At 45.3% G+C, this 24,205-nt stretch overlaps 1 protein-coding gene across 1 annotated transcript in view; it reads left to right on the plus strand.

The window, feature by feature from the left end:
- Positions 1-24,205, plus strand: part of WASHC5 (WASH complex subunit 5) — a 105,255-nt gene that overhangs the window by 14,130 nt on the left and 66,920 nt on the right. The window contains 7 exon segments of the mRNA XM_068100497.2: positions 237-389; positions 9,609-9,722; positions 10,656-10,827; positions 11,001-11,128; positions 11,276-11,405; positions 14,908-15,020; positions 20,225-20,391. Of these exon segments, the coding sequence (XP_067956598.2) occupies positions 237-389; positions 9,609-9,722; positions 10,656-10,827; positions 11,001-11,128; positions 11,276-11,405; positions 14,908-15,020; positions 20,225-20,391 (977 nt within the window).

A 24,205-nucleotide genomic window follows, 5' to 3' on the forward strand; every position in this document is an offset into this window, starting at 1 on the left:
ATTGCGATACAAAATGTAAACTGTTCAGCCTGGTGCGGGTGTCCTCTCTACCGAGTGCCATTCTAGTTTATTGAGTTAAGACAAGGTTTGAGTCAATAATAACTATAATAAATGAAAGAATATAAATAAATATCTTCAATATTGTGAAAAATTTGAAATCATGGTATAAGAATGCTTGTCATTGGTTTCATTGAACTCAGACTTTTTTACCCAAATGTATATATCTGTGTCTTCAGCTATCGGCATATCCTTTGCCGGAGCACCGCAGTACAGCACTTGGCACACAGGCCACGATGCTGTATATAATTCTATACTTCCAGCCCTCTGTGCTGCACACCCAGCAAGCCAAGATGCGTGAGATCGTTGACAAGTTCTTCCCTGACAACTGGGTGGGTGTATTAGGCACGTTAGCTTCATATGATTATTACCCCATGCATGTGAAGCGAAAAGCGGGTTAAGCAATTCGTTCAATTCTGTATGTCTGTCCTTCTGTCGACAAACGTCATTTTATGATCGACGAACAACTTGATTTCAAACGAATGTTATATTTTGAACACGATTCGGAAAACAAACCTCTAGTGTCGCAGTACTTTAGCTCTGAATTCATCCCGATTACACATGTGCTGGAATCCCGATTACACAGCGATCAGAAGTAGTGAGACAATATTTTTACTCTGTCTGGCAGTCAGACATACTCTGTCTCTCTCTGTCAACATACTCTGTCTGAGAGTATCCCAGTTTTAGGACCGGCAGAGAAGATAACCGAGAAGGAAGTTGAGGAAGCGATAAAAGCAATGAAGAGTAGAAAAGCGAGAGGGCCGATGGGAGTTGTGGGAGATATGTTGAAGGCAGCAGGAAGTTGGGGCGTGAAGAGAATGACAGATCTGCAATCTGGTGGTGAAAGAAGGCCACATTCCAGTGGATTGGGAACTGAGTACCCTCGTCCCTCTGTACAAGGGGAAAGGTAACCCTCTGGAGTGTGGCTCATATCGAGCGATAAAGTTATTGGAGCATGGAATGAAGGTATTGGAAAGGGTGTTGGAAAGGAGGATAAGGAAGAAAGTGAAGATTGACGAAATTTTGACGAAAACGAAGACACGTTTTTATTGTGAGGCAGTTGCAGGAGAAGTACATAGAGAAGAGGAAGAAGTTGTTTCTTGGGTTTGCTGATCTAGAGAAAGCATTCGATAGGGTTCCATGTGAAGTAGTGACATGGGCATTGAGGAAGTTAGGAGTGGAGGAATGGTTGATCAGAGTAGTGATGGCAATGTACAAAAGCGCGCGCACAGCTGTAAGGATGAAGGACGGGAACAGTGGTGAGTTTGAGGTGAAGGTGGGAGTGCATCAGGGGTCGGTACTAAGTCCACTACTATTTGTAGCTGTGATGGAGGTGCTGGCTCAGAACGTAAAGGAGGGTTTACCGTGGGAGTTATTGTATGCAGATGATCTGGTGTTGATTGCGGAAAGTATGGATGGACTGAAGGAAAAGATGAACAAGTGGAAGGAATGTATGGAGACAAATGGTCTGAAGGTGAATACCAGAAAAACGAAGGTGATGGCAAGTGGTAAAGCATGTGGTGAGGTGGAAAGAACTGGGAAGTGGCCATGTGCTGTGTGCAGGAAGGGTGTCGGAGTGAATTCCATTCAATGTACAATGTGCACTGAGTGGGTTCATCAAAAATGTAGTGGTTTGAGAGGGTCATTAACCAGTGTGGCAGCTACATTCAACTGTAAGGTGTGAACAGAGGGAGCTGCAAATGGACGAAATGTTGAGTTGGATCTTGGAGACGGCGTGAACCTGGAAGGTGTGAAAACATTTTGTTACCTAGGAGACATGCTGAATGGAGAAGGTGGGTCAGACTCGGCAACGGTTGCTAGAGTGAGATGTGCATGGAAAAAGTTTTGGTAACTGAGTGGCGTGCTGACGAGGAGGGGAGTGTCATTGAAGCTGAAGGGAAAGGTGTATGCTGCATGTGTGAGAAGTGTTATGATTTATGTGAGCGAGACATGGGTAATGAACGTAGAGCAGCAACGAAGGCTGGAAAGGGTAGAAATGCGAATGGTTCGGTGGATGTGTGGAGTATCGTTGAGAGAGAGGAAGACAAATGATGAATTGCGAAAGATGATGGGAATAGAGCCTGTGATTGATGCTGTGAAGAGAAACAGTTTGAGATGGTTTGGTCATGTGTTGAGGAAGGATGAAAGTGACCGGTTGAGAAGAGTGATGGAAATGAATGTAGAAGGAAGTAGAGGACGGGGAAGACCAAGAAAGACTTGGCTAAAGATGGTCGAAGAAGAAATGCGGGCAAGGGGGTTAACAAGGGGAGATGCAGAAAATAGGGCAAAATGGAGAAGATTGTCATGGGGACCGCAAGGCTAACCCCCGCTCTTGCAGGGAAAATGGCCTTAAAATGCCTGTTGTTGTTTGTTGTTGTTGTTTGGTAGTCAAATAAAATTGAAAATCATTCCAAACAGGGAACTTACTGTCTTTAGTGACGTCATAAAGGACACAAACAACAGGCATGAAGAACTAATGCAACATGTTAAATAAGGTGGTGTATTAAACACTGAATCAACGGCGATAAGCTTCTGGAATTTTTATTTCTACAAACTTTAAAATCTTTTTTTATTTTAAATTTATTCATATACTTGAACCCTGTAGAACACAAATCACCTTTTTAGCACTCTCAAAAACCTTCCCTTTTGCAATAAGTGGACAAAATACTACGACATTTTACATCATCACGACCAATCAAATTTGTTGCGCATCGAGCCCGCCCATGTCCTTGGTTCTCAAAACAGTGCAGGGTAAGCTGTTCTATGAACTCTCGAGTTAAACCTCTGTCTCAGTTGTATTATGCTATTGAAGGCTGAATATTGAGGGTACACCAGTTGTGGCTATCCATTTGTTTCTATGCATGAATGGAATAAAGGGGTTGAGAAAAGGTAAAGTTGTTCATTTTTGGACCTTCCAGATCCTGTGGTACCTTATGAAGAGAGTAATTTTGTAGGTGTTGGTACACTGGCTAAATTACCTGCCTTGTGTTGGAACTACGAATAAGAGATGGAATGGATCTATTTTTCTGATTACAAAGGGATGTGTCTTGATTTGTATTAAGTGGATGTTAATAATGTGGTGAATACAATTTTTTTAATTTTTTTTTGTATACAGAGTCGAGGCTCGTGAAAGAGCTAACATTTATCAAACAAACAAATCAAACAAACAGGTAAACAAAGTATATAAAAATGGGAGCGGTCGACAAGATGGGGAGAGAAGGGGAGGAAGCACACAAACACAACATTTGAGGGCAGGGACATCGGGAGATGTGTGGGAGGCAGAGGGCCTGGGGGGAGGCAGGATAGGTATAAAACGCAAGGACACCAAGGACTTCCAGGAAATAAGACAAAAGTCGCCTCAAAAAAGTGGATTTGGGGTGAAATTAGCAGGGGTAGAAAAGATCAAGGTTTTGGATTGGGGAAGATAAGAGATGGTGGTGAACAGCCGTTTTAAAGACCTGGAGGGAGGAGTGGGATTGAAGAGGGTGAGGGAGTTTGTTCCAGAGGCGGGAGAAAAGAGGAATGAAGGAGTGAAGGTGAGCAGAGAGTCTTGATTTTGGCAGTTTAACCATAAGAGGGTTGCAGGCAGATCTTGTGCGACCTGCAGGAATATTTGGGGGACAGAGCCCAGAGAGAGCTGGGGGAGCAAGGCCGGAGAGGAGTCTGTAGAAGACGGAAAGACTACCAACCTGCCTGCGGTGAGTAAGTGAAAGGTCCTCGGAGATAGCGTCATCGCGGGAGATTCCAATGATTCGGAACGCTTTGGTTTCAACAGCGTGAAGACGAGCTAGGTGTGAGGCAGGAGCACCAGCCCAGATGGGAGAGCAGTATTCCATTGAGCTGCAGATGAAAGCCTTGTATGTGGTGAGGAGCTCAGGTGTGCCAAGGAAGGACTTCGCACGACGGAGGATGCCCAGTCGGCGACTGGCTTTGGAGGCCAGCTTGGAAATGTGGTTTTCCCAGGAAAGATCATGGCAGATAGTGAGACCCAAAAGCTTGAGTGACAGAACTTCTTGGAGAGGATTATTCAGAAAGTAGATGGGAGGGTTGTCCAGTCGGTCTTTTCGGACAGACATCGTAAGAGTGTGAGATTTGTCAGGATTGAAAGACATGTTCCACTTGTTTGCCCAGTCTGTGATTTTGTCCAGGTCTGCAGAGAGTGAGGAGGCTGCAGACTCCCGATCTGAGGGATGAGGAATGGAACGGCAGAGAGTGGAGTCATCAGCAAAGAGATAGAGAGGATTTTCAAGAGAGTCAGAGAGATCATTGATGAAGACCAGAAAAAGCACAGGGCCCAGAACACTGCCTTGGGGAACTCCAGCCTGAACAGGAAGAGGAGATGAGAGAAACCCATTCAGGGCCACACGTTGACTACGACGAGAGAGGAAGTCCGCCAGCCATGCGTGGAGATTTCCATGGATACCAAAGGAGGAGAGTTTGGTGAGCAGAGCGGGGTGCCAGACCGTATCGAAGGCACGTGATATGTCGAGGGAGACAGCTCTAATTTCCTGTTTGGCATTGAGGACCTCCATCCATTGTTGAGACAGCAGAAGCAGCATGCCCAGAGTAGAGTGACCTGGTCTGAAACCAAATTGATGATCAGAGATCAAGCCATTGGAGAAGAGGAAAGATTTCATATCCGAAGCAATGATGGATTCCATGACTTTGCTGATAATTGGGAGAAGGCTGATTGGTCTGTAGTTGCTAGGATCTGTTTTTGCACCTTTTTTGTGCAAAGCGGTGATGTTGGCTGATTTCCAAGCAGAGGGCAGTTGACCTTGAGCAAAAGAGAGGGTGAAGAGAACAGAGAGAGGGAGTGAAAGAGCGGAAGAACAGGATTTTAGGACCCGTGGGCTGATGCCGTCACGTCCAGTTGCAGAATCAGAGTCGAGGGTTGACAGAAATTTTTCCACCTTGTCAGGAGGAAAGGACACGGAGTCCAGGAGCAGCTGGGTACGACTGGGTATGGTGGGTACAGAGAGGGATGGGTTTGGGACACGAGATTTAGAGGCAAACACAGAGTTGAGGCATTCAGCTTTTTCACGTGCGGAGTCAGCTGTGTAGCCGTTTGAGGTAAGGGAGGGGATGGAGGGGGAACAAACACCAGAAACAGATTTGACCAGACGCCACCAGGATTTGGAAGAGGGAGACAGATAAGAGAGTTCGGTCTTGAGAACGGAGAGATATTGTTTCCTGGCTCTCCTGAGGCTGGACACACACTTGTTTCGGGCTTTGTGAAAGGAAATGAGATTTCCTTCCGTTGGATTTGCTTTCCAGGAGACGAAGGTAAGTTGTTTCTGGGCAACAGCCTCACCACAAGATTCCGTGTACCATGGACGGGAGGAAGGGTATGACAACTGAAGACGAGATGGGATAAATCTGTGCATGAGAGAGAGCAATTTACTTTGGAAGAATTCCCAGGATGAGTTGATGTCAGAGGTGGTAGAGATGGGAGACCAGTCCAGATGATTGATGGCTGCTTGAAGACCGTGCCAGTTGGCCTGAGTGAAATGCCAGACTCGTCGACGCTGAGGAGGCTCCCTGAGAATGGTCAGAGAGATGTCCACTTTATCAAGCACATGATCAGATGAGCCGATTGGAGCAGAAGAAGAGCAGCAGACATTTTCAGGGAAGTTAGTCATAACCAAGTCCAGAAGAGAAGATGCTCCGTTGATTGAGATCCGGGTCGGGAAATTGACAGATTGTGTCAGTCCCAGTGAGTCGCAGAAGTCCTTTGCTGAGGAGCCATGGCTGGTGAGAGAGGTACCCACACCCAGCCAACTGGCATGGTGACAATTGAAATCACCACATATGAGGAAGAGAGAGTTAGGATGAGTAGACAGAAGTTGGTCCATATTATCAGACAGCAAGATGTAGATGGAGTCATCACTGTTTGGTGGACGGTACAACACACATATGAACAAGAGGTGGGAGCGAAAGGGAAGCCGTAGCCAGAGGTATTCCTGGGGGTGAGGTGGAGAGAGTGCAGTGCAAGGCGAGTGAGGAAGAGAGTTTTTGATAAAGATAGCAACCCCACCTCCAGGACGAGGCTCAGGTCTATCATACCGGAGGAGGGAGTAACCCGGGAGAGATACTAAGGAATCAGAGATATCATGAAGGAGGAAAGTTTCTGTTAAGCAGATCACGTCTGGTTTGACAGAAGCAACCTGTATGGAGAGATCAGTTGAGTTTGAACGAAGGCCCCGGATGTTTGAGGTCCATACCGTTAATGAAGAGGAAGGGGGAGCATCGGATACAGAACAGTGGGGAGGAGGGGTAGGGTAAGATGTGGAAGAGGTGGAAGAGGTAGGGAGAGCTGTTGAAGGTGTGTCAGAGATTTCAGAATAGCTCGGAGAAAGGGAAGGATGGGGCGGACAAAAGGTTTGATGGTGATTGGGTGAGGCACAATGAGGTGTTATTTGAGGAGGGGGAAGAGCGAGGCAGAAGGTTTGGGGAGATGGAGGTGAGAGTTGGAAGAGGGAAGAAGTGGGGAGGACGCTTTGAGGAGGGGGAGTGAGAGGGGGGAAATTGAGAAGAAATGAGGGTGGGGAGATTTGAAGGGGAGGGGCGAGGGGCGAGTTTAGGAGGGAAGGGACAAGGGGAGGGATTTGAAAGGGATGGGATATGGGGGAGATTTGGAGGGGAGGGGCCAGGGGGGAGTCAAGGAGGGGAGGGGCGAGGGGCGAGGGGGAGTCTTGGAGGGGAGGAGTGTGGGGGGAGTTTAGGAGAGAAGGGGAAAGGGGGGAGATTTGAAAGGGATGGGTGATGGGGAGGATTAGGAGGGGAGTGGCAAGGAGGAAGATTTGGAGGGGAGGGGTGATGGGAAAGATTTGGATGGGAGGGGTTATGGGGAAGATTTGGAGGGGAGGGGTGAGATTGGATTTTAGAAAGTGTACGATTAATGGGAAATGAACATTTATTGCAAAATGAGTTTCTTGTGACCTTCGAGTCAAAAATACTGTTACTGTCGCGGTTAAGATGTTATTTTTGACCGAGCGGTGGTGTATTACCGCGACCTAACAGTTCCCCCGATTCTTCCCCAACTCACCCGATTCACCCCAAACTTTGGCCGTATCGCACCGCAGCTGCCCAATCTGGAAAACTCTAAAACGACCGAATGCAAAGAGGAAAAGGAATAAGACGAGAAGACGGACAGAAGAGTAATTGGATTTATTATACACACAAGCAAAAAGAAAGCAGTCACGTTTATTTACAGACGAGATTAGATACACAGTGCAACGCTAGCTTACCTACAGTCTTAATTAACCCAGGGACAGAACAAACAAAAGACAGACTCACACGGGGAATGATGACAGGAATTGGCTGGAAGGAGAGGATGGCTTGGAGTTGTATTATGCAGCACGATCGGCGCGTTTAGCAGCCGCCGTTCCTTCGCGGCCATGCTCAAAACCGCCGTCCAGGCCCCAAGCGGCTGTTGGGTGTTGTTGCTGCTGTGGCCGCCGCTGCTGCTGCTGCTGTGGACGTCGCGTGCTTTTCCAGGATTACAACAGGCTTTGTGCTTTCTGGGATGTCCTCTCCTTGGATGTTCTCTATGTTCTCTTGGTCCAATCACTCCTCACCACCGACAACTCAACGCAACCAACGCAACCACTGACCACCACAACGCAACCACTGACGACCAAAACCACACAACTCAGCTCTGCTTCTTGGACCCTCTCTCTTCTCAACGGCTTGGGCTCCCTTTTCTCTGCCGGTAAAAGCTCATCTCTCAAAGCTTGTCTCAGCTTCTCTTTTGGGAGCGTCGCGCTGCGGATTTTAGCTGTGGTCACGCCTGCTCATTCCCTCCTCTCAGCGCCTCTCTTTAAAAGCGCAGCCTCTTCTCATCTCAATGCTCAGTACTCATCTCTTTCTTCTTCAAAGCTCGACTGCTTGGGGAGCGTCGCGCTGCGGGTTATATAGGCCCCGCCCCTCAACCTTTGCGAACCTCCCCGATCGCTCTTCCTCCGCCCTCTCTAGCCAAACCCCTGGCTCATGGTTGGTCGAGTGGGGCTGGCTCACTCCTCCCCTCTATGACGAGGTGGAGACACGCCTTTCTTCTCCGACCCTGCCTCGTGGTCAATGGCGGTAATTGGAGCGGAGGTAGTTTCTAATTGACGAAAAGGGGGAATGGAGGTTTTGGGAATGGGAATGAAGGGAATCTATCTCTTTCACTGGTGCAATGGAGTATTTCAATTAATGGGAGACACAGCCTTACCCTAAAACACAGAATAAGATATAACTATCGAACAGGGGTATTCTATTATTGGCTGACGTGTATGCTTGTGGACTAATTATGGGATGCCCTTTGACCTTTACACAGCTCCGGAGGCAGGAGGCGCAGAATAAACAATAATAATAATTCACACAATCAAAAAAAATATACAGTCCTCATATCCGCAACAATACGTTTAAGGACGCTGGAGGGAGGATGGAGTGCAGGAGAGTTTAGGGAATGTAGAAAAGAGGCACGATAAGAGATGGAATTTTTGGGGGGATGGATAGATTTGGTGAGCAAGTCGAAAGCAGCCTTTTAAAGAAGAAGAAGAAAAAGGTGTTATAATTTATGACGGAATACAGAACTTGAGGGGAAAGTGTAAACATTATATTTATAAGGTTAATAACAGTGAACGTTAACAGTGAACAGTAATAACTTATTACAGTAACAGTAATAACAGTGAACGTCGTTCGAAGAACGAACGAACGAATAAGAACGAATAAACGAATGAGAACAAAGAATAAGAACAGAGAAGGAAATGTTTTTTTTTTTTTTTGAGTTGATTTTAAACAAGGAAGTAGGTAGGCTATGGGGTGAAAAGACTGGGAAAAGCAGAGAACGAAAGTTATTGGAGCAAAAAGACGGACCGCTGAGAGGAAAACAAAGCCTCAAGGTTGTACACTGCACAAGGCCTCAAAAGACACGGCACGATTTAACACGATTTTCGATACAGGTACGAAAGATTTGCACCGAAAATCTTCCTCGGGACACACGATACGTACAACACCATAAAATAAATACAGTTATAACGAAAATACAAATGGGAACAATTACTTAACTTCGATTTCGATGGAGAGTGTGGACAGCTGCGAATAAACGAAAACCTCGCCGGCAAGACCGGAAGCGGGTAGTATCAAATAGAAGATAACTAAATTGATAAGTCAAGTTAGTGAGGTGTGGATACAGCATGCTCACGAAGTAGCTCAGAATTGCATATTTAATCTGTAGGACAAGGACATTGAGACATCAATGCACCTTCACAGGAAATACAAGATAATTTCGAGACAAGATGGAAAATCACCAAAGTAGATAGGATTTGAGCTTGGGATCCCAGGATCATGGACTGAAGTGCTCAGGTGGGAACACCAAACAGGCCGTTCTTTTATTTTACTTTCTTCGTTGTTCTTGCTCAGGATTAAAAACACATGCACTGGTTTACACGTGTGCATGATATAGAGTTTTAGAAGTTCATCCTGTTTTTCTTGAAGAGCAGCAAGAAACGTCATACTAAAGATCTGTCTATTCCAGTTTACCAAGAGTACGTTTCATTTTGCAGGTGATCAGCATATACATGGGCATGACTGTGAACTTAATGGAAGCTTGGGAGCCATACAAAGCTGCGAGAACAGCTCTCAACAACACCATGGACCAGGCTAACATAAGAGAGCAGGTTGGTGGGAAGAGCCAATTTGCCTGGCGGGCTCATGGATGCTTATCTGTATTTTATAAGAAATCCATTAGTGCTATTGATTGAGTACTAATCCACCATATCAGACTCATCTCTGTCCTCCCTCTCTTGCTCTTCTTGCTCTCTCCCCTCCTCTCCTTCCGCTCTCTCTCTCACTTGGTTGTGAGAGCTCTCTCTCTCACTCCTCTTCATAAGAGTTATTTTGGAAGAAAATAATACGGTTTACCACCCTGACAGAAACAAAAAGCCATGGACTTGACCTGCCATTCTGCCAGAGTTTTTGGCAGGGGAACCTGCATTTGTAATGTGCCCTCATTTGTTATTCTTGGGGAAAATGCCAGGGGCATAGAAAAGGCCCCTTTATATGGTATGTGCCATGTGGCAAAGTATAGAAAAGAAGGGACATTCCAGAGCTTGTAGAAAATGCCAAACGATGGAAAAGAAGGGACATTCCAAAAATCTCGTGTGCATGCTGGACTACCATTGTGTTCTTAGGAGGAACCAAGTTGCCTGCAGGGCTCATGGATGTGGCATTTTGGATGCTCTAGAAAAGTTCATATAAAGGGGTGGGCCAATTTGATTCCTACACCTGCATGAAGAAGAAAATGTATTTTATTTGCCAGATGTAGGGTGCCCCTTTATACCTCTGTCCTACAATGCCCCAAATCTTTTCTTTCCAAGAGAATATCAGAAGAATTTTAAACATGTTGGTTTGTTGGAGGATGGTTGGACCACACACAATGTCTGTGGCAACGCTGAGTCAACACTTGGTATTGATGCTGATCTGCAACTTTATGATATTGGGTAAATCCCTCCAGAAAATATTTGAGAAAGGCTGGTGGTGTTGAATAATGGGATAAAGTTACCAAAGTGAGTATAGGCCACCCATGTAGGTCGTCTGCTATTTTCTTGCAGGCCTGTCGTCATGCTTCAAAAGTGGAGGCAGTGAGCAAAGACGTACAGAGGTTTCTCAAAGAAGGTATGCTGACGGACCAGTATGTTCTCAATTCCATTCCCAAGCTGTTAAACAGTTTGCGTGACTGCAACGTGAGCCTCCGCTGGAGCATGCTGCACACTGCTGAGGATGGTGAGCATTGGCTTTAAATGGTGTAGTTGTCGATTTGGTAAGGTTAGTGAACAATAGCAAACTTCAGAGCATTTACATTGGTGTGGGTTTATATGCTCTTCACCAACCGGATGGCTGATTTACATCTTTCCGCTGCCCACACATCCATTGTTTTTGTTTCTACCTTGTCCTAGCTTACGACTTGGGAAACAAACGTTCACGGCAGGTGCGGGACCAGGTCATAACCGACGCACAGTACAATCCATTGGCAGTCTTTCAGTTACTGCTGGACACAGCACATTTCGAGTTTTTGCTCAAAGAGGTAAATCCGCCGTGTTGGATCTCGATGAAGGAGTCCACATTGTATGTCTTACATTATCGCTTTGATTCTACTCGACCGATTTAGTACGTGTCATGCTTTTCTGAGTCTTGCGATCTGAAGATTACCCACGATTATCTGTGTGTGCAGATGTTTCGGCAGATGTTAGCCGAGAAGCAGAGTAAGTGGGAAAGTTATCGTCAGGAGGGATGTGATCACATGGTGGAGCTTGCTGAGGTGTTTTCCGGCAACAAACCTCTCATGCACCTTAAAAAGAATGGTATAAAGGACAATTCTTTGCTCCTGCAATTGTTTTCATGCAATCCATTGAGGTGTTTGTTTGTTTCACGTCGTCAGCATGAGAACATGACCGTTAGTTAAACATTCAGGCCTTCTCAATTGATGAGCTGTGTCCGATTAATTAAGCATTTATACTATTGTTATTGTTGCTGCTCCCAGTGTGTACCCTGGTTTCGAATAGGTACACCATATCCCTGCTTGTTGCAACAGGCGACTAAGAGGGTTGGCGTCAGGAAGGGCATCCGGCCATGAAAACATTGCCTCAAAAAGAGAACCATGACAATTACAACTACATATGAGCAGGGTACAGCCCGAAGTGGAGATCGGTTTCTGAGGTTTGGGACATGGAATGTAGGGACAATGACAGGGAGATCAGGAGAAGTGGTGGAAGTATTGGTCAGAAGAAGAGTGGACATATGTTGTGTGCAAGAGACGAGATGGAAGGGAAGTGGTGTGAGAATGGTGAAGGGTAGGCAGGGACAGAAATACAAGTTTGTGTGGCAAGGGTGCCCGGAGGGCGTGAATGGTGTTGGTGTCCTGTTTTCTGAGGAGTTTGTAGACAGTGTGGTGAGTGTGACTAGAGTGAGTGATAGGTTGATGATGGTGAAAATGATGATTGGAAAGCTCTTGGTGAACGTCATCTCGGGATATGCTCCGCAGGTTGATCGGAGCGATGAAAAGAAGGACAAGTTGTGGTGTGCGATAGAGAAGCTGATTGAAAACGTGAAAGATGAGGAAGTTGTTGTTGTAGGACGAGACCTAAATGGACATGTGGGAAGGAGTATGGACGGTTTTGAGGGAGTTCGTGGGGGTTACGGATATGGTGTGAGAAATGGAGAACGTGAAAGGATTTTGTAGTTTGCTGATGGAGCTGATTATGATGGAGCTGATTTGTTGATTTGTAATACTCAGTTCCAGAAAGAGGATAATAAGCTTGTTACATACACGTCAGGTGGGTCGACGACAACCGTTGACTACCTGATGGTGCGTAGGCGAGATAGGGGGCACCTCCGGGACACAAAGGTGATCCCGGGGGAGGAGGCTGTTTCACAGCACCACTTGGTTGTCTGCGACATAAGGGTGAAAGGTGCGAGGAGAGCTCGGCGGGTGAAGCACCAACCGAGAATGAAGGTGTGGAGGTTGAAAGAGGTGACAGTAAGGGAGGCATTCAAAGAGAGGCTGAGTCGGGTAGAGGATGATGTGGTTGAGCTTGAAAGTGGTTGGATGTCAATGAAAGATAGTCTGTTGGGAGCCGTTGGTGAGGTATGTGGATGGACAAAAGGACCACCGAGGCACTCGGAAACATGGTGGTGGGATGATGAAGTTGGAAAGAGGATTGACGAGAAGAGGAAGAAGTTCAAGGAGTGGCAGAAGGCGAAGGGTACGGGAGCAGAAAAAGCAGAGCATGAAAGTTATAAGGCAGCCAAGAAGGCTGCAAAGAAAGAGGTAGCAAAGGCGCAGGAGGCATGTAGGAAAATGTTCGGAGAACGCTTGGATTCGGAAGAGGGTCAGAGAGCGGTATTCAGGATTGCAAAGCAGATAGCGAAAGAGAGGTGTGATGTGATGGGGGTGAGTTGCTTGAAGGATGAAGTGGGACAAATCGTTGTGGACCCAGATGGAATTAAAGGAAGATGGAAAATATATATGGAAATGCTGTTGAATACAGAGAATGAATGGGATGGCAACAGAGAGAGAGAGAGTAACCCAGTTTTAGGACCGGCGGCAGAGAAGATAACTGAGAAGGAAGTTGAGGACGCGATAAAAGCAATGAAGAGTAGAAAAGCGGGAGGGCCGACGGGAGTTGTGGGAGATATGTTGAAGGCAGCAGGAAGTTGGGGTGTGAAGAGAATGACAGAGATCTGTAATCTGGTGGTGAAAGAAGGCCGCGTGCCAGTGGATTGGGAACTGAGTACCCTCGTCCCTCTATACAAGGGGAAAGGTGACCCTCTGGAGTGTGGCTCGTACCGAGCGATAAAGTTATTGGAGCATGGAATGAAGGTATTGGAAAGGGTGTTGGAGAGGAGGATAAAGAAGAAGGTGAAGATCGATGAAATGCAGTTTGGATTTATGCCAGGAAGAGGAACGACAGACGCGCTCTTTATTGTGAGGCAGTTGCAGGAGAAGTACATGGAGAGGAGGAAGAAGTTGTTTCTTGGGTTTGTTGATCTGGAGAAAGCATTCGATAGGGTTCCACGCGAAGTATTGACATGGGCATTGAGGAAGTTTGGAGTGGAGGAATGGTTGATCAGAGTCGTGATGTCAATGTACAAAAGAGCGCGCACAGCTGTAAGGACAAAGGTCGGGAACAGTGGTGAGTTTGAGGTGAAGGTGGGAGTGCATCAGGGGTCGGTACTTAGTCCACCACTATTTGTAGCTGTGATGGAGGTGCTGGCTCAGAACGTAAAGGAGGGTTTGCTGTGGGAGTTGTTGTATGCAGATGATCTGGTGTTGATTGCGGAAAGTATGGATGGACTGAAGGAAAAGATGAACAAGTGGAAGGAATGTATGGAGACAAAAGGTCTGAAGGTGAATATCGGAAAGACTAAGGTGATGGCAAGTGGTAAAGCATGTGGTGAGGTTGAAAGAACTGGGAAGTGGCCATGTGCTGTGTGCAGGAAGGGTGTCAGAGTGAACTCCATTCAATGTACAATGTGCACTGAGTGGGTTCATCAAAAATGCAGTGGTCTGAGAGGGTCATTAACCAGTGTGGCAGCTACATTCAAATGTAAGGTGTGCACAGAGGGAGCTGCAGATGGAGGAAATGTTGAGTTGGATCTTGGAGACGGCGTGAAGCTGAAAGGTGTGAAAACATTTTGCTACCTGGGAGACATGCTGAATGGAGAAGGTGGATCAGACTCGGCAACGGTTGCTCGAGTGAGATGTGCATGGAAGAGGTTTCGGGAACTGAGTGGTGTGCTGATGAGGAGGGGAGTGTCGTTGAAGCTGAAGGGAAAGGTGTATGCTGCATGTGTGAGAAGTGTTATGATTTATGGGAACGAGACATGGGTAATGAACGTAGAGCAGCAACGAAGGCTGGAAAAGGTGGAAATGCGAATGGTTCGGTGGATGTGCGGAGTATCGTTGAGAGAGGAAGACAAATGATGAATTGCGAAAGATAATGGGAATAGAGCCTGTGATGGATGCTGTGAAGAGGAACAGGTTGAGATGGTTTGGTCATGTGTTGAGGAAGGATGAAAGTGACTGGTTGAGAAGAGTGATGGAAATGAATGTTGAAGGAAGTAGAGGATGGGGAAGACCGAGAAAGACTTGGCTGAAGATGGTGGAAGAAGAAATGTGGGCAAGGGCGTTAACAAGGAGAGATGCAGAAAATTGGGCAAAATGGAGAAGATTGTCATGGGGACCGCAAGGCTAACCCCCGCTCTAGCAGGGAAAATGGCCTTAAAATGCATGTTGTTATTGTTGCTGCTGCAAATGATTTTTGTTGATTATCATTGGAGATATTGTAATATGATCTTCTGCAGAGAATCTCCAGGCTTGGTTCCGAGAGATGTCCAAGCAGATTGCTTCCCTCAGCTATGATGATGCCATGGCAACAGGAAGAAAAACTGTTCAGCTTATTCAGGCTTTGGAGGAGGTATCTAATTTTTATTTTCCTTTCGTTTATTACTTTCCGGCACTAATTAGAAGGTAAACAAAATAAGATCTTGTTTTCTTTCTTCCTGTTATTCATATTGGAACCAAAAACAGAAAGTGAATCCCCCAAAGAAAAAAGGTTTGCTTATGTGGATAAAACTGATTACTGCATGAGCATCATCCCACACTTTCTCAAGAAAAATCTGGAATCTATTTAGCTAATTATAACATTTCCAGTTTCACCTGAGGCCAAACTATGTGAAGTGAATGGGGGCAGAAGGGGAAGAAAGTCTACAGCGGATATTATTCTGTGAACAGAGCACATGTATCGGAAAAAATTTTTAACAGCAGCTTTCTTTCAAATTCTATTTCGTTTTTAATAAGCAGCTTCATCTGCCAAATCCTGATGAATGTTGAAAATGCCAACAATGTGCTGAGTGGTAATGGAAATATTTGTTTATCCTTTTTTTTGTCAAGAACCTGACAAAAATAGATAAAGTTAGCCAAGAGAAATTGCTAATTGCAGAGATACTTGCATGTTTAATTGCATTGCATGTTTAGTTACCCTCGCCAGAGGAGAGAGTATTGCATCTGGGTCCGTTTGTTTGTTTGTTTGTTTATTTGTTTGTTTGGTTGTCTGTCTGTTTGTCTGCACAGAACGTGAGTATGCTTTTCTCTGAAACAATTGGTCTGATTGACAAGAAATTTTCACAATAAGAGCGCCTCCTTCTGTACATTTTTTAAAATGATAACTATGATGTCATAGATTACGTGGTACGGGTGCCATCTAGGAAAAACTGAAAAACTGCACCTCTATATCTCTGAAACCACTCATGGGAAAAAAATTGAAACATGGTGCCATTGTCAAGTACTCGCCATGGGGAACAACATATATTCATGATGATGTCATGAGTGCCTTCATTATGACGTCATAATTAGACAAGTAGAATGCTTGATCCGATCAGTTTGAAATTTTTTGAGTGTGAGCTGCACAAAAATTGTATGGGAGAATTAAATTGATGACGTCATCAGTCATGTGGTTCGGCAGCCATTTTTGATTGAACATAAATCTGCGTTGTCAAAAAAACCACACAAACACAGCAGCGAATAAACACCACACAAAATGCACCACAATAGACACGTCCTCGAAAGTGTCTGCAATCTCCGATTGCTCTTTCTTTTTACCTTTATTTTGCTATGATTGACCAAGGATCTCACATGTGGTGATTTTGTGCATTTTGAGACAGAATTCAAAGTTTTATTTTGAAAAGTGACATATAACATGCAAACATATAATAGTCAGGTTCACTATGTTAACAAATATAATTTCGTTCAAAATTTTGGTAGATTAGCAAAACTATACATTTTTGGAATATTCAGAGCATGAGAAATCCAAAAATTAATGTTTACATTTGCGTAGACACCTTTGCGAAAATGACACTCAGGACAGTGATGAAGATAGTCAGGTTCACTATGTTAACAAATATAATTTCTTTCAAAATTTTGGGATTAGCAAACCTGTACATTTTTGGAATCTTCAGAGCATGGAGAATCTGAAAATCAATGTTGGCATTTGCACAGACACCTGCATGGCCGCCATTTTGGATTTTGAAAATGGCCGCCATAAAATACATATTTTGCGCGATCTCGGCTTCTAGTCAACCTAGAGACTTAATTAAATATGCTAATCCTATGTTTTCTGGGTCAAGGAATCCAATAAAGGTCTCAAAATAGTGCTCAGGATTATAGAAAAGCAACAAACAAAGGTAATTGAAAACCATTGTCTTTATATTTGTGATATAACTGTATTGCATAATACATGATATTGCAAGTCCTTTGAAGTTATAGGTTGTTAAAGGAAGTTATAGGTAGTATCAGATTGAACTATAAGTCCTATACACAGGATCTACGAGGTCTATACCGTTCAGGAATATGCTTTTACAGATCTTCATCACTGTCCTGAGTGTCATTTTCGCAAAGGTGTCTACGCAAATGTAAACATTAATTTTTGGATTCCTCATGCTCTGAATATTCCAAAAATGTATAGTTTTGCTAATCTACCAAAATTTTGAATGAAAAACATAGTGAACCTGACTATAAGCATGCCTCCCAATGCGCCACTTTCCGTGGGATTACAGGACTGCCTTTGAGCCTTTTTTAAAGCCTGTGTGTACTTACACCATATCCACCTGTAACAGTCACAGCTTGTGCATTAGCCTATGCAGCAGGAGACAGGGTTTTGCAATCGCTCTGTGTCAGTGTCTGTCCAGGCCAAAACTTTATTTTGTACACTAAATAAGTCCTCTCTTCCCCCAGTGACGAGATATTTTCTTATGGCATTCTTCTTGTAAATACATGATTTAAATCTATGCCACCAATTAATTTTTTTACGTGCCGCATAAATATGTGTGCTTAATGGCCAATCGTAATGATGATATTTTTAGGATGATAGCTTGTATAGTGTCTTGTCTTGTCTCATGCTCCTTGCATAATCCTACACACTATGTTCTAGCTGAAACAAACGAATACGGCTTCCAATCAAAAGTTGGGGTCAAATTGCAGTAACAATCTGTTTTTGCAATATATTTGTACAGTGAACTGAGTAATGGAGGCAATTATATCACATGTGCATGGGCTTATTGGGTAGGTAGGAATTGTTGGGAGGTCAGTAGGGGGAAGGCTAATTATTTGCTACGGTAAAAACAATTTCCATTAAGTTGTTAAATTCTTGCCTGTTGTGGTATCAAAGGAGAATGGACACGACCAAAACAACTTTGCAGATTTCGAAACATAAACATATCTTAAACACTTCTATTGAGTTCATTTCACAAATATCTTCGCGGTTTTATTAGAATTTGTCAAAATATCGCCGAACAAGCAAAATCAGTTTTGTCAAAACCGCAAACCGGAAATGACGTTTGCGAAGTAACCCAGTTTTTCATTCTTAAAGCCTTGTTGGCTTCGTGACGATCAGAACATCGCTTTGTTTTCATTACGATCAGTTGGAATCATGCCCAGTCGTTGTGTGGCTGCTGCTAGTGCATGCCCGTACATGCGGGGAGGTAAGTACATGGACATACGTACGTTGACGTACGTACCAAAAATATGGCCTCACTGTCCGGAAGTTCGCATATCGCAGTTACGATTAATCGCAAATTAGTTTTAATGGCCAAGTATTCAATTTTCAAATCGCGAGGCAGAAACAACAAACACATGTGGTTCCTTCGCTGTCGCTTGACCATACGTGCAAAGAAAAATTTAAACTTGCATCGTTCCTTCGGTCTTTGCCCTCGTCCTTCGCTGTTCCTTCGTTCACGTACAAAACGTATGTGTTTGCTAAATAAATGGCCATAACTTGGTAACCACTTGTCCGATTAATAGCAAACCTTGAAAAGGCACATCCTCATGTCCCCAGCAATATACCTGGCAAGTTTCACTTAGATCGGACCAGTGGTTGTCGAGAAACAGTGGTCACAGACATACACACAGACAGACACATGGACACACAGAGATTGCTTGCATTATAGAGAGTGCTATAATGATACAATTACAACTGATACACCTGCAGTGCTGCACTAAGTCAATAAAGTCGTATTTCGTTTCTGTGTTTCTATCCATTTGTTGCCTCACGGCACCGAACATTAATTAAATATTAGTTATGTATTCCATTGACCAGAAAAAGAAACTTTTTCAATTAAAAAAGAGACATAAAAATGAATACCATTCAGTATTTTGGAGGCACCCGAGATCAAAATCGATCGCCATTGTGTCTGTGTCCGACGATTTCTCTTCTTCACTCTCTGGACGGTATGGTTCGAATCTGTATGGGAGAATCGAGTGTGATTCCCCAAGATTATTAACTTTCTCCATTTTCCGCATCAGATTGGTCAGAAATATCGCTGATATCCAGACTTACGCAACTATCGGAGTCGGTGTCTGCCATTGTTTACTATTGCGCAGTCACATCAGCTTCCTCCGATGACGTCACGATGATGATGATAGTCATCACCAGATGCTGGCCGGCGCCAGAGAAATCGTCTGCTATTGGCATTTTAAAACTCGGATATCTCACGATTCACGCATGCTCGAGCAACAATGTTTGCGCCAAACTTAATCTTTTTTGTTATTACAATTAATTAATCTTAAGCATTTGATTTCTATACTCATGTCCGTTCCCCTTTAACAAACTAATGAAAATGTCTCCTTTTTTTAGCTCACCGAGAACGAAGTTGGGAGTTCAGGGGAGCTTATGCGATAGCGTGTCGTCCCTCTGTCCGTCCGTCAGTCCATCCGTAAACACTTGCAACTTCTTCTCCGAAACTGCTGAAGGGATTGTGACCAAACTTGGCACAAATGATAGTTGTTGTGTTGTGACTAAAGTTTGTTCACGGCATTCAAAAATAGAGGTCGAAGGGGGTTTACCGGGGTCAAAGCGAATTCAGGTTTGACCCCCCAAAATATATATTTGCTTTCTTCGCTGAAATGACACACAATTTCGATGAAACCTGACCACAGCCTTCATCACCCGTGATGTACCAAAGTTGTTCATGGCACTAAGAAAATCGAAGTCTAAGGGGGTTGTGGGGGCTCAAAGTGGGTCCGGGTTTGACCCCCCCCCAAAATAGATATTTGCTTTCTTCTCTGAAACTACACACACGATTTCGATGAAACTTGACCACAACCTTCACCACCCGTGCTGTACCAACGTTGCCCCCAAAGTGGTGTTTTTATGTTTGCTTGTTTAAAGTCTTATGATTATGTTAGTATGATTCTACATGCTGCCCTGTCTTCTAGCAACCATTGAAATGGCTTTAAAATACCTTTAGTCAGTGCAGTATACTGTTTATTATACCAGATGAGCTCCAGGGGTATTGCCCCCATGTTTTATTTTGGATTGTGACATAATTAGCAAAATACACCTTTTTGATCATAACTTGAATAATTTCCCTCTGATTTTCATGATGTTGATTTTTATGGTTAGATTGTAGATGGGGACACATTTTCTTAATTTCCACTCTGTCCCTAAATGTTGAAGGTCAAGATCATATGGTGGTCAGGGGGAGGGGGATTGGAGGAGGTGGGGGCAGAGGGGGAAGGAGTGTTACCCCTGGCGATCACCTTGTGATCATGGATATATAATTATTTTTTTTCCCTCCTTAATGGCGCTGATCCTTCACTTTAATTTTATGTCCTGCTTTTTGGCAGGTGCAAGAATTTCATCAGCTTGAGAGTAACCTGCAGGTGAAGCAATACCTGGCAGACACACGCACGTTTTTGCACCAAATGATTCGCACCAGCAACATTCGGGAGGACGTTCTCATCACCTTGCATATAGTTGGTGATCTAACCTATGCCTGGAAAATCATAGACAGGTAAGCCTACCACCATTTTCTTTTTTTTACAACTCAAAACTTAAAAGATGTATTGCTTTTTTTTTGATAGCAGAGAGCGCAGCTTTACTGTACAGTCATACATTTTGATGGCCCTTTATATGCAGTTACTTTTTTGACTGTATACTATTACCTGCTGATTTATCGCACATTTTATGGAACCAGTACACCCACTCTGTATGGAAGCGACAGGCAGGGTCATGTTATTTATCCTCTCTGGGGTATATGGATTACAGTAGATCTAAGCTCAGGCCTCAAGAATGTTGGGGGTGTGTTCAGTTAGCAAGTTTCTTGTAGAGCACTCGCCAAGTGGCTTAAGCATTCCAGCAATCCCTCCATTTGTAACCGTTGACAAGGAGCGGCTGGCTTGGCAAGGGCCAGTAGCTGCTTAGTAACTGAACACACCTCGGGTTTCCTCCCTTTCAGTTTAGTGTTAAACAGCAGTAGCGACTGTTTCAATGTTTCAAAAGGTAATCATACGTGTTTGTAGTTTATAATATTTTTGGGGTGCCCCAAGAAACATCACGATAAGCCATTTATAAATGCTAACACGGCGTTTGTCCAAGGAGGAAAATCCCCTTTGGTTGGAGAGATATTATTAGGTTTACTCTCCATGAAATGGAGAGTAACCTATTATTACTGCTAGAGTTTTTCTTATTATTATTCTTCCGCCCTACTTTGCACCTCCGAAAAGTTCATAATTAATGTTCTCAGCAACCGCTGGTCGGATTGACAGGAAATTTTCATCAAATGATCGTCTAGGCTCCGAGAATTTTTTATTGCTAATTATGACGTCATAGGTCACTTGGTATGGGCGCCATCTTGTAAAACACATTCAACTTTGCCCCTCTGTATCTCCGAAACCGCTCAATGGAAAGATTTGAGGAATGGCTCATTCTAAAGAACTCTTCAATGGGAACAAAAGACATGTGTATCGAGTATATTAGAAATGCTAACGTTAAGAGGTTAGAATTCTTCAAACAAAAGATTTTCTCCCCCGAAAATGGGATTTTTTTCCTAGTTGCTTAGTTAAAAAAAACTCAGAATGCAAAAAATTTCGAAGTCATACGTCACATGGTTCGGCCGCCATCTTGTTTTTCGTGAAAAAACACAAAAACCCCTTTTTCTCCGCAACGGCTGAACGGATCGAGCCCAAACTTGGCATGCATATTCGCACACCCATGACGAACAAAAAAGCCTCGGAGCACGATGTCATCCGACACATGGTTTCAGAGTTATGACGTTTTTAAGCTCAAACTAGAAATGGTATCACCTCCATTATTTGTGACGATATCGAGTGGAAACTTTACACAAATGTTCCTCATGGGGGGATGTTTCAATGTTACTTGAGACGTTTTGATAAGTCACATGGTTTGGCCGCAATAAATAATGGAAGGTAAATTTTAAAAAGCTTCTAACTCTTGAACTGCTGCATTGATCGACTTGAAATTTTAATGCAAATGTAGATCTCATCAAGCGGAATAGGTGTGCAAAATTTCAAGATGATTGGATGTACGGTCTCGAAGCTATAAGTCTTTATTGTTGAAAGAAGAAGAAACGCACCATTTTGTCCTTCCAGAACGTGATCACTATCATTTGAACCTCGGTCATTTGAACCTCAAATAAAATTCCAATTGATGATTTGTCAATAGGTGAGGTATATTAACAAACGAATAAAACAGATTTGGTCAAATTCTGACTTTTTTTTAACTCTATCGCATTTCACACAAAGTAGTGAGACACGAAAGAAGAAGAAACCACGTTTGGCTTCTCAGATAAAATAAATAATTCTGTCTCTGCAATTTCAGGTTAATTTCCTTTTAAAAATCGCTTTTTCTGCGATCAGTGCATGGATTGACATGTGTGGATGTGTGTGTGGGTGTGGCGTGGGGGGGATGTGTGTGTGTGTGGGGGGCAGGGGGGAAGGGATGTGTGTGTGGGTGTGGGGTGGGGGGGATGTGTGTGTGTGGGGGGCGGGGGGGAAGGGATGTGTGTGTGTTAGGGATGGGGGGTGTGTGTGTGGGTGTGGGGTGGGGGGATGTGTGTGTGTGTGTGGGGGGGGAGGGATGTGTGTGTGTGTGTGTGTGGGGGGGGGGGGGGTGTTAGGGATGGGGTGTGTGGGGGTGGGGTGGGGGGGATGTGTGTGTGTGGGGGGGAGGGATGTGTGTGTGTGTGTGTGTGTTAGGGATGGGGTGTGTGTGTGTGTGTGTGTGTGTGTGTGTGTGTGTGTGTGTGTGTGTGTGTGTGTGTGTGTGTGTGTGTGTATGCATGTGGGGATGTGTGTGTGTGTGTGTGTGTGTGTGTGTGTGTGTGTGTGTGTGTGTGTGTGTGTGTGTGTGTGTATGCGTATGCATGCATGTGGGGATGTGTTTGCGTGTGGATGTGCGTGTGTGGATGTGTGGGGGGGGAGGTGGGGTGGATATGGGGGGGGGGGGGGGGTTGGGGTTGGGGTGTGCATGTGCATGTGGAGGAGGGGGGGGGGGGGTTGGATGTGTATGTGTGCGTATGTGTCGAGGGGTGTGTGTGTGTGTGTGTGTGTGTGTGTGTGTGTGTGTGGAGGGGTGGGGGAAGGGGGAATGTGTGTGTGTGGATGTGCATGTGTGTGGATGTTTGTGTGTGTGGGTGGGGGGGGGGTGGATATGTGTGTGTGGGGGGGGGGGGGGGGTTGGGGTGTGCGTATGGAGGGGGGGGTGGATGTGTGTATGTGTGGAGGAGAGGTGTGTGTGTGTGTGCATGTGTGGAGGGGTGTGCATGTGGGGGGAGGGGTGTAGGGGTGTTTGTGTGTGGGTGTGTGTGGGTGGATATGTGTGTATGTGGGGTGGGGGTGGGGGGGTTGGGTGTGTGTGTGTATGTGTGGGTGTGTGTGTGTTTGTGTATGTATGTGTGGGTGTGTGTGTATGTGTGGAGGGGTGTGCATGTGGGGGGAGTGTGTGTGTGGGGGGGTATGTGTGTGGGGATGTGTGTGTGTGTGTGTGGGTGTAGGGGGGGGGGGGGGGGTGGTGGATATGTGTGTGTGTGGGGAGGGGTTGGGGTGTGCATGTGGAGGAGGGGGGGGGGGGGGGTTGGATGTGTGTGTGTGTGTATGTGTGGAAGGGTGTGTGTGTATGTGTGGAGGGGTGTGCGTATGTGTGTGTGTTGGGGGGTGGGGGGATGTGTGTGTGTGTGTGTGTGTGTGGGGGGGGGGGGGTATGTGTGTGTTTGTGTGTGGGGGGGGGGGGGTTGGTGTGTGTGTGTGTTTGGAGGGGGAGGGGTGTGGGGGTGTGTGTGTGGGCATGGGGGGTGCATATGTGTGTGTGTGGGGAGGGGTTGGGGTGTGCAGGTGGAGGAGGGAGGGGGTTGGATCTGTGTGTGTGTATGTGTGGAGGGGTTGGGGTGTGCAGGTGGAGGAGGGGGGGGGGGGGTTGGATCTGTGTGTGTGTATGTGTGGAGGGGTGCGTGTGTGTATGTGTGGAGGGGTGTGCGTGTGTGTGTGTGTTGTGGGGGGCGGGGGGGATGTGTGTGTGTGTGTGTTGTGGGGGGGGGGGGGGGATGTGTGTGTGTGTTGTGGGGGGGGGGGGATGTGTGTGTTTGTGTGTGTGTGTGTGTGTGTGGGGGGGGGGGGTGTGTTTGTGTGTGTGTGGGGGGAGGGATGTGTGTGTGTGTATTTGTGTGTGTGGGGGGGGGGGGTTGGTGTGTGTGTGTGTGTGTGTGTGTGTGTGTTTGGAGGGGTGTGCGCATGGGGGGAAGGGTGTGGGTTGGAGTAGGGGGGATGTGTGTGTGTGTGTGTGTGTGTGTGTGTGTGTGTGTGTGTGTGTGT

Source organism: Myxine glutinosa, chromosome 8 (assembly GCF_964187855.1).
Source record: "Myxine glutinosa chromosome 8, kmMyxGlut1.1, whole genome shotgun sequence".
In the NCBI taxonomy this organism is placed as follows: Eukaryota; Metazoa; Chordata; class Myxini; order Myxiniformes; family Myxinidae; genus Myxine; species Myxine glutinosa.